The 17,500-nt window shown below is 45.1% G+C and overlaps 1 protein-coding gene across 1 annotated transcript in view; it reads left to right on the top strand.

Annotated features, from left to right (window-relative positions):
- Positions 1 to 17,500, top strand: part of ptpn11b (protein tyrosine phosphatase non-receptor type 11b) — a 32,358-nt gene that overhangs the window by 10,324 nt on the left and 4,534 nt on the right. Inside the window, exons 2-11 of the mRNA XM_076275604.1 lie at positions 4,007 to 4,129; positions 11,328 to 11,522; positions 14,309 to 14,501; positions 14,892 to 15,008; positions 15,530 to 15,643; positions 16,157 to 16,253; positions 16,441 to 16,520; positions 16,707 to 16,862; positions 17,129 to 17,260; positions 17,468 to 17,500. The exon at positions 17,468 to 17,500 is cut by the window's right edge and continues 122 nt beyond it. Of these exons, the coding sequence (XP_076131719.1) occupies positions 4,007 to 4,129; positions 11,328 to 11,522; positions 14,309 to 14,501; positions 14,892 to 15,008; positions 15,530 to 15,643; positions 16,157 to 16,253; positions 16,441 to 16,520; positions 16,707 to 16,862; positions 17,129 to 17,260; positions 17,468 to 17,500 (1,240 nt within the window). The remainder of the gene's footprint in view (positions 1 to 4,006; positions 4,130 to 11,327; positions 11,523 to 14,308; positions 14,502 to 14,891; positions 15,009 to 15,529; positions 15,644 to 16,156; positions 16,254 to 16,440; positions 16,521 to 16,706; positions 16,863 to 17,128; positions 17,261 to 17,467) is intronic.

Below are 17,500 nucleotides of genomic sequence, written 5' to 3'. Positions count from 1 at the left end.
GCCCTACAAAGAGATGTAACTTTACAGTAATGCATGCACTCTTATGGCTGTTAAGAAAGCAGCTCATTGTGTTTATTACTACACTATATGTACATTGTGTTGAGCCTTGAGTGTAATTACAGAACAGTCAGAAAGTGTGAGAAAATGATCCAGTAGCAGGCTTCTATGTTTTGTCTTTTTTATGACTTTATTACTCAGGAAGTTGTGTGTGTGTGCGTGTGCGTGAGCGTGTGCGTGTGCGTGTGCGTGTGCGTGTGCGTGTGTGTGTGTGTGTGTGTGTGTGTGTGTGTGTGCTTAGATAAGTGCAGTGTCACAAAGCATGCTTATCACATGGAACAAACCTGCAGTGAAAGGAGAAAGTGCGAAGTGACAAATGGCCGTTTGACGCGTTGGGTATTTTTTTTTTCTGTTTTTTATCAGCAGCAGCACAGTCTAAGTATGAGCGGGGAGTTTCCTCTGGGTTAGGCAGACAGACAGAGAGACAGACAGACACATTAGCCTTCAGGACTGCAATGGACACCAGCCCTAGCTGTGTGTGTGTGTTTGGGAGCCCAGGAGATTGCGGCAAACAACAGTGTCTCCATCCAGAAATGAGACACATTGTAAACCACAGATGACATTCACCCGCTGACACTGGTGAATGGGTACCAGTCGGCCATTGTCACATCACGTGGCGTCTCTGAATAAATGTTATCCTTCCCAGGAGCCCGGTTGAGACTGTATCTCTTACTGTGGTTGTATAGATCGTGTTGTCTGCTGCTTTCTACGTACTACATAGCACCCACTAATTGATAGCAGCAGACTACAAGCACCAGAATGAGTTATGCGTTATGTAAACATGAGCTGTAAACTGTAGATTTAGTTCATGATTTAGTTCATGGACAAATGCTTCAGTTTAGGGTAAATAGAGAATTGGTGTGCCCTTAGTAAGTGCAGTTGCCAGAAAAGCCTCATCTATCTCCTTCTGTGTAGAATTCTCCCACAGCAACATGGTTAATCCATGAAAGAGAACGTGGAGGAGCCTATGCAATATACGTTATCCTCCTCTTGTAATTGGTACCTGATGCTTCCATGCTATTCTTTTCTTCTTGTCCGTGGTTGAGGTTCTGGTGCTTTGTAGATTGCAGACAAGCTTGTCCAATCCCACCTCATTGTCCCTTCCAACCCCCACTCCACACACACACACACACACACACACACACACACACACACAGACTTCCCATGTATTTGTGTGTAATCCCCTGGTGAATGTCGTTTGTAATCATTTACGATTTGCTGTGTTTGAAAAAAGTTGTGTCCTAATCTCCCCTTGAGGGGATATGAATGAGAGGCCTGCGGCGGCGTCCGGCTGGGAGGCTGAGCGGGGGGGGTCATGTGCAATCTGGCCCAGCACTGGGCCCCAGATGTCTGTCCTATCCTGTTCTGTCTTGTCCAGGCTGGGTTGGGCTGAGCCAAGCCCTCCGCTCCTTCACCCTCTGCCAGCCACACTCTCACGTGAGGCAGGCCAGGGAAGAGTGGGAAGAAACAGAGAGAGAGAGAGAGAGAGAGAGAGGGACTGAAAGTATTTGATTTCAGGCATGTCGCATGAAGGGAAAGGTAGTAATGTACAGGAGGATGGGGAACAGCGTGTGTGTGTGTGTGTGTGTGTGTGTACATGCGTGTGCGTACCAGTGTGTGTGTGTGTGTGTACCAGTGTGTGTGTGTGTGTGTGTGTGTGTCTGTGTCTGTTGGCATGCATACATTGTCCCTTATTTGCATGTGCCCCAGGGCTTGTGCTGCTCAGCGAGACTGTGGTGTGCCACTGCTTTTAAAGAGGTCACGGGGGTCTGATTGTTCCAGGCCAGGACCATGAGCTTGCACACAGCCATGCTCTTAAACCGTGTTAATGTTTACGTCAGGCAGGCTGAGAGGGGGGAGTTTGGCCCCTGGAAATCAGGGTTAATCGGGCGGAGGCCAGAGGTGAGCTGATCCACCAGCAGCAAGCTCCTTTGGGGCTGCAGCTACATCCGAAACGGCAACACGGTGGGTGGCGGGTGAGAGTGGCACCACAGATGGTGTAGGAGTGAGATGTTGGGCAGTGGGTCTCACTTATTCAGGGAATTCTGGCAGGAGAGGAAGACATGGCTGAGGTTGTGTTGGGTTGATGGTGTATTGTGTGTGTGTATCTGTGTGTGTATTTGCTCATGTACGTTTAATTGGTTTAATTGGAGCGTTCTTATCTTCACAACATCAGCTGGACAACTGGTTGTGCATGGAGACGCAAGTGGGAGTGTTTTTTAGTGTGTGTGTGTGTGTGTGTGTGTGTGTCCACACGCTTTGTGAGTCACACGGGCCATTTCTATAAATGTTTATCGAGAAGTGTATTTATTTCCCCCCACCTCCTGTTGAATCATTGCCTCTTGCAGTGAAGTGTTCTCTATCTCTTTTTCGTCACAACCAGTTTGTTCTGCTTCTTTCTTTTCCATGACCCACCTGCAGTGTTGATCAACTGTTGAGTTTCCTCAAAATATTTTCCTCTACTATATGCAAAGGTTGACATCCTCCCTGATTTAACTCTAAAACATCATTAGGAGTGTGTGTGTGTGTGTATGTGGGGGGGGGGGGAGGTGCATCATGAGGCTTGAAGGATGTAAAATAATGAGGACAGAAATCATCCCTCATTTAATAACATTTAAATACTCAGACGAAAGAAAGCTAGTAAATTGAAAACAAGTGGGGTTTTTGTCAGGCGTTTGTAGATGCTTTGTAACTCAGGCATTTTGTCCTCATGTCTCAGTAGCACACACATGATGGCCAAGCGTTATTTGAATGCATTTTGTATATTTGGATTATTTCCTGTGTGTTATTTTTGGAGCTGATCCCAGATGAGGGCCAAATCCGTCGCAGCTTATAGAATTATCACTCATTTCTCTCGTTCAAACAAAGGCCCCACCAATAATTCCATTTTGTGTAACATTCCGCTCCCCACTCCCCCAGCAGACGTCGCATCGGATGAAGTCTGAGGTAATGGCAGAACTGACTGTTGAAACAGCACCGCCAACGGCCAATCGGCACATGCTGAAGATGCTCAGAGTCGTCAGTGCAATGATTTCGATAGGTCTTTTAAAGCTGGGCTGAACAACATCAACCATTTGTCTCAAGCGACAGAGTGAAAGCATCGGAGTGAAAAATAATTGTTGTCTTGTCACTCGAATTACAGTCGTAATTATGTAATTAACAACTAACATGTTCCAAATGTAATTTTCTGATTAGCGCAATGGCCTCGTCAGCGTGATTTATGTTTGTTAATTACGCTGTGTTTCGGAGCATGATGATGGGATGCAGTTTGTGTTTGCATTTTACGAGGGCTAACACTTGTTCCAAATCTCTCAGCGGCTGCCTGGGTCTTACAGTAACGTACGGGCCGTAGCCCTTTTACCTGGGACAGGAGGATTACGGTCTTGTCATCAGAATATATTATTTCCTCAGTATATGCTATAATCCCTTCCCATTGCAAACTTGTTTATGTCATGTAAATCAGACCATGCTTCAGCTATCAGCACTTGAGTTCCGCCCTTTGTTCTCCCTGCCCGTCATGTCCTCCCCTCTGGGCTACCCCACCATGGAGCCACATGGCCACTTCATGCCTGTGTTTGTTTACATAATGCACTGCCTTGTTTTGTTCATTTTGTTCTTTGTTTTAAAAAACGGCGCTCCAAATCATGCGGAGTTCTTTCATCTTTTATGGTTCTGACCTCGAAACCTTGAATTATGAATGTGTGTGTGTGTGTGCGTGTGTGTGTGTGTGTGTGTGTGTGTGTGTGTGTGTGTGTGTTGGGGTGTGTGTGTGTGAGAGAGAGAAAGAGAGAAATAGAGAGAGAGAGAGAGAGGTAGTGTGTGTGAGGGTGTGTGTGTGTGTGTGTGTGTCTATGTGTGTGCCTCTGTGTATTGACTGGGGGACACACCTCTGTGACTGTGCCCGATAAAGTGAGCTCACCTGTGCTCCGTGTGTGGTACCCGTATACAGGTGGTTCCACCCCAACATCACTGGGATAGAGGCTGAGCAGCTGCTCCTGACGCGGGGGGTCCACGGCAGCTTCCTGGCCCGGCCCAGCAAGAGCAACCCAGGGGACTTCACACTCTCTGTCAGGTATGGTTGCGCTCACAATATCCATATCGCCATGTGCAGTGTCTTGAGGTACGATATGTATTGATACAGATGCTGCTGTATCAATATGCCGTCAAAAAAGGAAAAACACAAGAGACAATTTAAGAGTCATTTTAAGTGTTAAAGTTAAAGGTAATAACTGTCCAATTTAAAACAGAATTATTTGATATTACCTTAAGGTCTCTGTGGGCCTGAATTGAAGTGTTTTTAAGTTGTGTGATCCTTTGGCTTCGCTGTTATATAGAATTCTAAAGAACAGCTGTTACAGTGAATGGTGTTTTGAACATGGTCATTATTCAGAATCAACTTGTATTGAGATACACAGTGACACGTATCTTATGATGACTTCTGTATTGTGACACATCGTATAGTGCTAGTATTTTATGGTGGCCTGTATTGTGATGCATATGATATCATGGTCTCTGTATTGTGATGCGTATCATATCATGGTCTCCGTATTGTGATGCATATCATATCATGGTCTCTGTATTGTGATGCGTATCATATCATGGTCTTCGTATTGTGATGCATATCATATCATGGTCTCCGTATTGTGATGCGTATCATATCATGGTCTTCGTATTGTGATGTGTATCATATCATGGTCTTCGTATTGTGATGTGTATCATATCATGGTCTTCGTATTGTGATGCGTATCATATCATGGTCTCCATATTGTGATGCTTATTGTATTATGGTTTCTGTATCCTGATTCGTATCGTATTTTAGCGTCATCATGATACAGTATGTTATGGTGGCCTCTGTACTGTGATATGTACTGTATCGTATCGTGAGGTTGCAGGAAATACTTTGCCCTTCTGTCAGGTACAGCCCTGTAACTACATTCTATGGTTGTTTATTCTCTGCTGCTGGTGTTGTTGCTGCCACTGCCCTTGTTATTATTTTTATGTATAGAACAAGCTTGTGCCCTAACTGAGAACCAAAAAGAAATAGAATATGTTGTCTCCTCAGGCTGGCTGTCAGTAGGCAGTCGTTTGAAGAGTTGAGACTGTTATTGTTTTTCGCAGCACCCTCGCTTGGTGGGTGATGCTATTAACTTCTGCCGGGTTGATATCTCCAGATGTCTTCAAATGTGTTTATTTTTTTTATTTTTTTTTATTTATTTAAACAGTACGAGGGAAAAAACAGTCATCAGAGACAAAGTTTTTCGTAGTTATTCGCTTGTGACATGGAGGCCTTGGAGGGATATGACCTTTCGTAGCCCTTGCTTGGAAAAGAGCGTAGATGGAATGGAAAATACTGAGAAAAAAGAAAGAGAGAGAGACTTGGCTTTCGCTCCTGGCAATTAATGAACTCTAGCATAAAGAGCAGCTCTGTGTTAACAATAGGAGTGGATGGCGCCAAAATGTGCTTTATGGCACAAACAAACACTGGTCAGGGCTTACACATTTCATTTGCAGGATTGATAACAGTATGTTGATGACGGCGATGATGATGATGGTGGTGGTGGTGTGTGTGTGTGTGTGTGTGTGTGTGTGTGTGTGTGTGTGTGTGTGTGCAGATCCATCCAGCCCAGCTTACCAGTAAGATCCATCCAGCATAGCTTACAAGTATTTTAGAGCCTCTGCTGCATGATTTCACTTTTGTCCATGTCCTGTAACAGAGCTGAAACAGATCATATTAATAGGCTGACCGTGCCCTTTTGTTTTCCTGGTGTGTTTGTGTATGCCTGAAGCTGAGGACTAGTAAACTGCAGCTTTTAGTAGCAGCCCTGCCTGAAATTAGACAGGACCGGTGGTGTATTTGTGTGTGTGTGTGTGTGTGTGTGTGTATGTGTGTGTGTGTGTGTGTGTGTGTGTGTGTGTGTGTGTGTGTGTGTGTGTGTGTGTGTGTGTGTGTGTGTGTGTGTGTATATATGAAAGAGAGAGAGGGGGGGGACAGAAGCTTTTAAGTTTCTCATCAGTGTATCACTCTCTCTTTACAGCAGTCGTGGGCACTAGAGAGAGCAGAGCAGAGAGAGAGTGTGTGTGTGTGTGTGTTGGGGGGGGGGGTGCACCAGATGGAGAGATTGAGAGTGAGACAGCAGGAGAAAGGGAAAGAGAGAGAGCAAGACAGAGAGAGAGAGTGGAGGGAATAAACTGGGAGAGTCAGGCAGCCATACGGATGCAGGGCTGGGTTGCTGGCGAGGAGTCAGCGGCGGTACCTCTTAATGGCTTTAAGACGCGCCGCGCCGCACCGCATCACACCACGTGCGGAGGCCCCACACAGGCAGACGTGGCCGTGCCACCGGCATCCGCTGCCTCAGCAGGCTCAGCGCTGAGCCCATCCCAGTGCGTAACCGTTACGTGCCCCAGAGCTGGCGGGCCTGGCACCCCTCGCCTCCCCTCCCCTCGCCGCCCCACTGTCTCAGGGCTCGGCCGTGCTGAGCTCCGGCTGCCTCCTCTGCCACGGCAGCCTCGCAAACTTGACAGAGACACAACCACTTTCACACCATAGTTGAGGCAAGGCAGGGGGCTGCCGTGCCACCACCCGAATCCCCCCACCCCCTAACCCTTCCCTGCCGGCCCTTAATGAAAGCAAACTTACCAGTGTCAAAACAAGGGGTTTTACTGAAGATATTGCTATTCAAATTATTTTTGAAAGACTGTACTTGTATAGCCTTTAATCTGTCCTTTCTTGATGATATATCAGTAGTCTTACATCATCATGTCTTGATTGTATGCATTAAGTAGGTCAACACAAAGAAATTTGACTCTTGAGCAATGATCAACTTCAGATTTGAAAAATAATATGTAGTTGTTTGAATTCAAATGACTTAGTGTGTGTTATGTATTGTTGAGTGCTTGGAAGTTTGCAGTTGTTATGGTATTACGTCCAACAAGATAAGCGTAGAGCTGGCAACCTTTTTATCATTTTAACTGCAGACAGACAGGCTTGGAGAAGGCCATTACTCTCTCACTCACACTGCAAAGATTTAATAATGAGCTTTCTATCTCATAGACTTTCACTTGCACTCTTAGCCCTCTCACAGAAACACACACACAGACACACAGAGACACAGACACACACACACACATTGTTCATAGAGTGCATTTTCATAACGGGAGAGAAGGTAATTACAAAGTCATTAAGAAAGTCTCCCCTTACAAGGGCATTATTTGATAAAGCATCCCTATCACACAAATGGACTCAGAGGGACTGCATCACACCATTATCATCTCTTTCCTGTCTGTCTCCTCTCTCTCTCTCCCACTCTCTCACTCTCTCTCTCTCTCTCTCGCTCTCTCAATCTCTATCTCACTCTCTCTGTCACTCTCTCCCTCTCTCTCTCTTTCTATCTCGTCCTCTCTCTCCATTTATCTGCCAGTCTACCACTAGTAGAGGCCTGTTTATTGTACTCTCTCTCTGCGTGCCGAGACTAGACTCAGTCAGACCTGAACGGTTAAATCAGTGGGCCACACATTAGACGTACATGCATCCTGTAACTAACACTGATTCCATGCTGTGGTAAACAGAAACAGGAGCACTTCATCTCACTAATGTTGGTAATGTTGACTTGCACATTGAATTATGCTTGTTACTGGGAACAACGATTTACATGATGATGCATCCATTAACATAAACAAACCGTAAAACTACAGCATTCAGAATTACTCACAGTTGATCTCTACTGACGTTAATAGTTTGTGTGTGTGAATAATGGAAAGTGTGTTATCACTCTTGTGGATACTGTAAGTGTTGATTAGTTTGGCGGGTGAGAAGTATAAATATATATACTCTTTTGATCCCGTGAGGGAAATTTGGTCTCTGCATTTATCCCAATCCGTGAATTAGTGAAACACACTCAGCACACAGTGAACACACAGTAAGGTGAAGCACACACTAATACCGACGCACCTAACCCGTCGGGGAGCAGTGAGGGGTTAGGTGCCTTGCTCAAGGGCACTTCAGCCATTCCTACTGGTTGGAGTTCGAACCGGCAACCCTCCGGTTACAAGTCCGAAGCCCTAACCAGTAGGCCACGGCTGCCCCAGGAGAAGAGTACTGACAGGCAGGAGTGGAGCAGAGAGCAGAGGTGGGAGGCCTGAGGGTCCTTGCCCTGAGACGGCTTAGTGTGCATCCTCCAGATGTGAATGGGTCCTCTCTGTAGATGTGACCTCTGGCTGTCCACAACCAATGGGAATCCCAGTCCAGACCACAAGGCCTCCTTTCGAAACAGACCTCTCCAGTCCAGAGAGAGAAAGAAAAGACAGTGACAGAAAGAGAGAGAGAGAGAAAGAGAGAGAGAGAGAGAGAAGTCTGAAATGCCCTTGCCCCTTGTGCTGAATATAGATTCCCCTCCCTCTCGATTCCCAATTATGTAATAGCCGATTGCCTCAATTCACTGTAAATATTTCCACTGCCGCTGAGCTATTTATAGATCCTCACCATTGATCTCGGGCAGTGCATGTCCAAACATAATCTCTGACTGACTTTAGTCGCAATGGCCAGACTCCATGAGGAGGAGGGCGAGCTAAATGGCATTGGCTGCCAGAGATGGAGAGCAGCAGGCACGTTATCTAGGGGAGGGGGAGAGTGTGTGTGTGTGTGTGTGTGTGTGTGTGTGTGTGGGGATGGGGGGGTGATTAAAGCGGCTCCCAGAGAGACAGACGGGCATTGGTTGGGCCGTTCTGTTTCTCCTGTCTCACTGACCAGCGAGCACAGCGCAGCGCAGGGCTGACCTGATGGAACAGCAAAAAAATCAATGATGGACCCACACTGAACTGGGTATAAAATGGCGAAATGACTCAAACAGGGAGAAGTGAGTGAGCAGGAGGAAAGCAAACAAGCATCCTTGGTGACCGAGGGATTTGGGTTGGGTTCCGAGGACGATATGTCCTGCACGCTCCCCTCGGTCAGTGCCACAAAACATGAGGGGAGGGATCAGATACCATACCAGCCATTGTGATTGATTTGGACCACGAGTGCCAGGAGAAAAGCACACACCATCTTTCATTCAGTATGATCACGTAGTCATCTGTATTACCATGGGGAGTTTCAAGTGTGTGATGCATCAGTTACTATCTTTATTTGTGTTCGCTTGGCTTATGCTTTTACCCATAGCAACATCCCAAGTGTGGTAGACTTCAACACAAGCAACAGCAGGTTGAGGAGACACGTGGAACAAGTCTAACATACTGTATGGTAGGAGTATGGTATGGAAGTCTTGTTGATCAAGAACCTTGAGTCTTGAGTCTTCATTTGCTTTTGAACAACAAGAGAGATTTTGCTCATGAGGCAATGTACAGTGTGTATGCTGAACTAAACATGTTGTATTTCCCAGATGTTCATTTTACAAGGCATTGACTTTTACATCATGTAGTCTTTGCTTTGACATCTTAAGTAGTTTTTGCACTTTAGAATGTATTTGAGCAGTTATCATTTTACTTCTTTCTTTGCTGTGTTCAGAGGGACAAAATGGCCCTAGCAGAGGCAGATTTGCCAGAGATTGGACAAGTTTGCAAGTTTTTCGGCCACTAAAGATAGTACAGCCATAGGAGCCGGTATAATGACGAGGACAAGATCGCAGCAGACAGCCAATGATTATCCTCTTGAGGTCACATACTTGCAGTTCAGCACTCCCAACAGCACACACACACACACACACACACAAACACACACACACACACACACACACACACACACACACACACACACACACACACACACACACACACACATACACACACTCACACACACACGTCACATAACTCCCACATCATCATCTCTCTCTCTCTCAGTTACTCTATCTCTCAGTTGCTGTGTGTTTTGAATGGCATCCAGGTCAATGCACATCCATCAGATTGCACCGAGCGGAGGGCATGCCGTCTGTCCTTATGAGAGTGAGAGTGCAGAGACTCAATTGGACTGGGATTTGTTATTTGTGTCTTTGCGTGCGCTGTGATTGCATTAAAGCTGCCACAGCCAGCCAGCCAGCCATGCAGGCTTGCAGGCAGGCCGACACACACACAAACACATACGCAAACTCTCTCTCACACACACACACACACACACACACACACACACTCATGCGTGGCGCGGCAGTCAGTAACCATTAGCCGGCGCTGATGAGGGGTGCGCTGCTCCCTGCTCCATGGAAACATCCATAATGCAATTACAGGCTGCCCAGAGTGCAGATTTATGAAAGATAGAACAATAACGATGGATGAGGGAGGCCAAGGCACAGACACTCAGGGAGCCAGGCTGGAGAGAGAGAGAGAGAGGAGGATGATGAGATTTATTTCACCTCATCCACTCCCTTTTCCATATATTACGTTTGCAGGAACAGAAGGTTATTGTGAACAAGACAGCTCATATTTGTAACACTTTCATCTTATTTATTTTTGTCTTCCTCGGCTGAGTTCTTCTTCTTCTTTTTCTTTCCATTGGCAGGCTGTCATGGCGGCATTATTTTTTTCTGGCATGACAAGCCATGGGAGCCATGAGCTGATATGATATGATCTGTGTGTGCATCTAGTGAGCTGTGGTTTTGGTGACGGTGCCAAGCTGGCAGCAGCAGCCAGAAGAGCGCAGGTGTTTTGCCTTTTGTTCCTCTGTCAGTTGGTGTTCTAAGCCTCATGGCTCACTGTGAGCTGCTGCTGCTGCTGCCGAATCGCTGAAACTAACCGAACAGGGGGGAAAATATTTTTTTGGATTGGAGGGGTTTATGTGTATCTCACACAAGATGTTCCGCAAAATGTTCCCTCTCTGTTTTTAACACACCCCATATGGTTGTTTTCTGTTTGATGGTTACTTTACATGAGCCCGAATAACCCTGAGAAAAATCTGTCCTGTAATTTGTTCCCATAAGCCGATAAGAATGTCTTTAGGTGATTGTGGGTGAATAAGGTATTAAGCCAAAACCCATAAACCTGCCGTATTTTTTTTCCTGGGCTCACAAATGTGTTTTGGCTGGAAAATCCTTTTCAAAATCCAACTACAATCCATTTTATTGTGGTGTTTAAGCTGTATGAACTGTCTGTGCAACTGTCTCTCTCTCTCTCTCTCTGCCTCTGTTTCCATCTTCCTGTTTCTCTCTCTTTCTTTCTCTTTCGCTCACTTGCCCTTCAGTTTCGGTGGTTGTCCTGTCTATCCTGTTTACTGTTTTTATTTCACAGGATTAGATTCCCCACCTACACATTATAAACAACACCGTCTCACTCTCTCTCTCCCTCTGTAGACGTAACGATGAGGTCACCCACATTAAGATCCAGAATTCAGGGGACTACTACGATCTTTACGGCGGGGAGAAGTTTGCCACGCTGGCTGAGCTGGTGCAGTATTACACGGAACAGCACGACCTGCTGCGCGAGAGGAACGGCGATGTCATCGAGCTCAAGTACCCCCTCAACTGCAAAGACCCCACATCAGAGAGGTAACTGACCAGTGGTTGAGTCCAGCCCAGTGCAGTGTCCAGCACACATCATCCAGTGCAGCACCCATCATGGTCTATTGGATAGGGTGTGAAAGGGAGTAGAGTAGTGCGCCCTCTAGAGCTTCCTTTAGGGCACTGCAGGAGAGCAGAGGACTTTTTGCCCCATATGCATAATGCACATGTGATTGACACAGCATTGTAAGTCAATGTCAGCTAAACTGATACAATTTAAAATGATCATCGTATGAAACACATTACACATAGCATAGCACAGATCACTAGATTAAACAAGTAGTAATACAGGTACTGGTAGTATGTATTGTTTACAGGGTCATTTGTGTCATGTGGATAATCTGATTGGTGGTTTGACAGCTCTTAGTGGGTAATATTGGCCAAATCATTGTTGCTGGCTGAGTTTAGGTCACTGAGGTTGTGGTAAGCACAATGTTCACCCGAATCTGTGGGGTGATGAGAAGAAGTGGTGAATTTGATCGGAATTAGAACTGTACACTTAGAATGAGCACACGCACCTTGAATGATTCATCTGAATGATTCATGCGATTCATTGTCAAGCAGGCCAATCATGCAGTTATGTGCAGGTTCTGTTGCAAAAACAAAATAGCTTAGCTACAGCAGAAAGCACTCCACTATTTAGCACTAGGCATGTAACGCGCAGTGTTTCACAGTTGAACATTTTCAGTGTTTCCACTGGTGTGTATATTTAGTGCCTTATTTTCAAGAAACAGACATGTTTCTTGAAGGTTTCCTAGCCGACACCACCTACACACACACACACACACACACACACACACACACACACACACACACACACACACATACACACAGTCACACGCAGACACACACACACACTCACATGCAGACACACATACACACACACACACACGCACACACGCAGACACACACATTCACAGGTTCATCTGCCTCTCATTACCACATGATGTGGAAACGCTTTCCAACAGACACCTTTATTCTCAGTCCTTTCTCAACCACATCCATATGGTGTGTGTGTGTGTGTGTGTGAGATAGAGAGAAAGAGAGAGAGAGAGAGAGAGAAAGAGTGTGTGTGTGTGTTTGATCTCAGATGCATCTCTCAGAGAGTGGGAGACTGGCATATCTACTTAAACATATAATGGTATACATACCTCCTTCCCCCAGTGAGATGTGATCAAACACATCAAAGCCATTTGTCTCTGACATACTTTCCACCTGAAAGGAAAAAAAAAACCTTCCATATACGTTGTTCCATATACAATGTTCAGATACATTTAGAAAGGGGCTTTGTGGGGGATTGGCACTGACATTTACAGTTTTTTACAACTGTTTACACACGTTTTCAAAACTCTGTGTCTATTTTTCAAAACTCCACACACAAAACCCACAATTGCTCACACAAAATGCAAAATGCCTCAAATCTCCAGCAAAATGACACACACCATTCAAAATGTCAAAAACACATGTTTAAAGCAAACATTCGCCTCACATTACAAACACTTTTGTCATAATATGACATTTTGGATACATCATGTACACACTGTTGCTCAAAACCTAAAGCTCTTCTGTCTTAGGCTTTCTATATATATTTCCATACAAGAGTGAAAGTTACGGTATCAACAAAGAGAAGTTGAAATACACAGTAAAAATGCAAGCAATATTGAAACCAAAAATAGTGATTTTTCCCAAATAATTTGCTGTTGTGAATACAGTATTTTACAGCAAACAAGAAAAAAAGCAAAGAAGAATACAGTGAACACCAGATGTACATGGAGTTTTGAAAACACTGATTTTGTTTTTTTCTAAAGACAAGTGTGTGTGTGTTGGGGGGGGGGTCGTGTACAGTATGTATTCATAGGCCTATAGACCCTTTCAACTGCAGAAACAAACAATTCTACAGTAAGCCTTCCTAAGGCATTTCTGGAGGCACAGAAAAATGTATTGAGCTAATGGTACTGTAACATGGGGACAAACAAAAATAGAGTAAAAAGACAAATTTTACATAAAGTCAACTTTTTGTAGAACATTACTGTAAGCTAAAGTCCGATTACTGTATTTTCTCTATTTTCAAAGTATCTGCATTGGTTCTGAATATTTCAACCGGAAATCCTCTAGGAGCAGATTGAAAGGGTCTATACCTATATAGAGAGTATATCTATTCATAGACCTATACTAAGGCAATGATTGGATGGTGTTCAGTAAAGTAAAGAGTGTTTGCACATGTGAAGAGAAAGAGTGAAGCACTGGTGATTTAGTGTGGCATTTTGATGGGATGTGTTTGAAGAACGAAATCAAGTTACTTCCTGTTAAATTTTTGTGTGTTAGGTAGAAAATTGTGTGTGGTGTTTTGCAAAATGTGTTTTAGTAAATTGAAAACTGAGTCAAACACTGAGAATTAGTGCATGGTTTTGCAGATTTGGTGTGGGGTTATGATGTTTGGACGACATGTTTAGAAAATTGTGTGACAAGCAAAGATTTAGTGTGTAAGCAGTTAAAAAAAAACTGAAATAGGCCAGAGGATGTTGTAGGGTAGACTGCGCCTTATTTTTTATTATACATTTTAATTAATTAACATTACTTTGTAGAAATCTGTTTTCACTTTGACATTAAAGAGAGTTTTTTTTTTTTGTAAATCCTTGTCAAAAAATTCTAATTATATTGGCCATGATTCCATTTATAGGCAATAAAAGGGGAGAATATCCAATGGGGTGAAAACTTTTCATGGGCCTGTACATGGCCTCTCACATGGGGTGTGTGTGTGTGTCCTTTCTTAGATGGTACCATGGGCACCTTTCCGGGCGTGATGCAGAGAAGCTTCTCACAGAGAAGGGCAAACCGGGCAGCTTCCTGGTGCGCGAGAGTCAGAGCAAGCCGGGCGACTTTGTACTGTCCGTCCTCACCAACGAGGAGAAGCACGAGAACGTGGACCGCAAGACCAAAGTCACACACGTAATGATCCGGTACCAAGTAAGAGAACCCCTCACACACGTCATGATCTGGTACCAAGTAAGAGAACCCCCCCCCCCCTTATCCCCCACTGGAACAAAAAAGGACAGGAACACTTTACTTGGACAGTCCGGCCAGAGAGACTTAAAAGATCGTTTGACTGTTTGGATTCAAATTCAGTATTCAGATGGATTCAAATTCAGTATTCAAATGGAAAGATTGACTGTTAAGATTCAAATTCAGTATGTAAAATTGTTGTTGAACACTACTAAACAACACAATTACCAAATCCAAAAAAAAAAATTGAGTGTTATAACAGTGTCAACAGATAGTTTGGTGATAATCTGAGCTATTGCGGGTTATACAGTGCAGGACAGTGGATTCCATAATATGTTCTGCCTGGTTAAACAGGATGGCAAGTACGATGTGGGTGGAGGAGAGAGGTTTGACACCCTGGCGGATCTGGTGGAACACTATAAGAAGAACCCCATGGTGGAAAAGAGTGGCATCGTGGTGCACCTGAAACAGGTAAGCACAGCACAGTGCATGCTGGGTAACATTGTGTGTAGGATAGAGGGTCCTCATGGTGTAAAGAAGATCGATAAAAAATAATGAAATGCAGCTTCCTTGATACACAACTTAAAGTGGATCCCAATGTGCTCAAACAATTGGGTGCAAATACAAGAGTGCCATTAACCTTTGTCATGAGAGTACCATGAAAGCCTTTTGATTAAATCACTATTGTACATGATGTTTGTGAAAAACAGAGCAAACATCTCTGTGTTCAGATAACAAATAATATAGAAGTAACAAAAGCAGTTGATATGAAGGAAGGCTTGGGTTGCTGGCACAGAAGTGAGAAATAAAACTCATAAAAAATACAGTAGCACAGAAGTGGGGCTCCAGTTTTATTGCCCTGTGTTTCATGCACAGTTCTTCCTCCATTGATTGTTCACTTGTGGAGAACAATAGCTTTTGTGTTAAGGTTATGTCTTATTTCTGTTTGCCTTCTTTGTTTTGTTTTTCATATTCCCCTTCTCACATGGAAGCCCTTTAATGCAACAAGAATAAACGCAGCAAACATCGAGAACCGTGTGCGGGAGCTGAACAAAGTGGCTGACAACTCTGAGAAACCCAAGCAAGGATTCTGGGAGGAATTTGAGGTATCTAAAGTGTCCTGATCAGTATTACGACCAAAGCTTAAATGAAAGATCTCTCCTGCGCCCACGCTTTTTTAACTCGCTCAGCACGGCTTTTCTGAGTTATCACTCAGCTCCCCCTCCTGAGTACACTGGTGCTCCGTTTGAACCCTCTGTCCCTGGTATTCTCATGACCCCTCGTGGTATTTCTAAAGAAGGCTACACACTCGATCTTCTCCCTGGGGACCTCAAGAGGGTGCTGTTGGGCACCGTGTCAAAAGTGCCACTTCTCTCCCTCTCACTGCCTTTGTAGCCACAGCATGTGAAGCTCCATGTGTAGTCTTTGCTGTCAGACAGAGGGTCCTTGGGAGGCAGTTCAGAGGACGTTCGCCGTTTTTGAAGTCTGTTTCTAACTGGGGGTGGGGGAAGGCTGTGTTGCACTGTGTTGCATGATGGCGTAGTAGTAGTGTGGAGTAATGGGGTCATGAAACAGCGGGACGGGAATGAGCCCCAGTGTCCTCTGCTCCGCGTCCCCAGATGCTGCAGCAGCAGGAGTGCAAGCTCCTCTATCCCAGGAAAGAGGGCCAGAGGCCGGAGAACAAGAGCAAGAACCGCTACAAGAACATCCTGCCATGTGAGTCGCAAAGTCACACACTTTTAACTTTGTGAGCTTTTTGTGTGTGCTCAAAGCGTGAGAGGTTGAAATCGTTTTGATTAGTTGTATTTGGTAGTCATCCTGCATATTTGTACCAGTACCTCTATTAATTGACTTGTGCGTGCCTCTGTCACTTTGCTCACCACTTGCGAAATGCTCTCTCCAGTCGACACCACCCGTGTGATCGTAAGGGAGGCAGACCCAGAGGTGTCCTGCTCGGACTACATCAACGCCAACTACATCCGAGTGAGTTTACCAAGTGCACTGAGGGACACTGCCCTTGACAGGGTCCTGTCTCATAGCTTGAGTGTTTAATGACAGTTGCACTTTGTCAAATCTTTTTTTACCATACTATCTCATTGTGACTTGAGGCAAAGTCCTGTCCTGTCCTGTTTTGGGGTGTCATACGTCTGGTCGAATGCTTTCTGTCAGTGTATGCAGGAAGATGGACGGCATATGGACGAGGGGAAAGTCTTCATCGCCACTCAAGGTTGCTTGCAGAACACGGTGATGGACTTCTGGAAGATGGTGTACCAGGAGAACACACACGTCATTGTAATGACCACCAAGGAGATGGAGCGAGGAAGGGTAAGACACACACACGCGCACACACACACACACACACACACACACACACACACACACACACACACACACACACACACTCACACACACACCACACACACATACATACACACACACACACACACACACACACACACACACACACACACACACACAAACACACACACACACTGTTGTTAGCCATGTGGAGATGCATCAAGGTCTTGTTATCAGTCCCCTCAAGGACAAAAGTGACACACGCTTATTTTATTTTTTTATGTCTCTGACAGAATAAGTGCGTACGGTACTGGCCAGACACCAACTCCACCAGGGAGTTTGGCAAAGTGAGCGTGAAGAACATCGAGGAACACACAGCTCAGGACTACATCCTGAGAGAGCTGGAGGTGACTCGAACAGACAAGGTGAGCGTTCCATCACTGAGCTCAAGGCTCTCTGTTGGGTTATTTAAAGTCCTCTTCTGTAGCGCTTGGCTTGCAGCAGAAAATGTAGAGCAACTTTAGATGGGGGCACACGCTGTTCTAGGTTCCTGAAATGTTGGCATTATCCCCTGCTTTCGCACTACGTAGTGTCATGTTCTCACTGGGTTCTGATCCGCGTTCTGTTGACAGAGGGAACCGCCCAGGTACATCTGGCACTTCCAG

The sequence above is a fragment of the Alosa pseudoharengus genome, unplaced genomic scaffold (genome assembly GCF_046254945.1).
Source record: "Alosa pseudoharengus isolate Yale_2024_CS ecotype anadromous, Long Island Sound unplaced genomic scaffold, YU_APseudo_1.1 YU_APseudo_1.1_scf_9, whole genome shotgun sequence".
Lineage (NCBI taxonomy): Eukaryota > Metazoa > Chordata > Actinopteri > Clupeiformes > Clupeidae > Alosa > Alosa pseudoharengus.
This window is presented reverse-complemented; position numbering and strand designations above follow the sequence as displayed.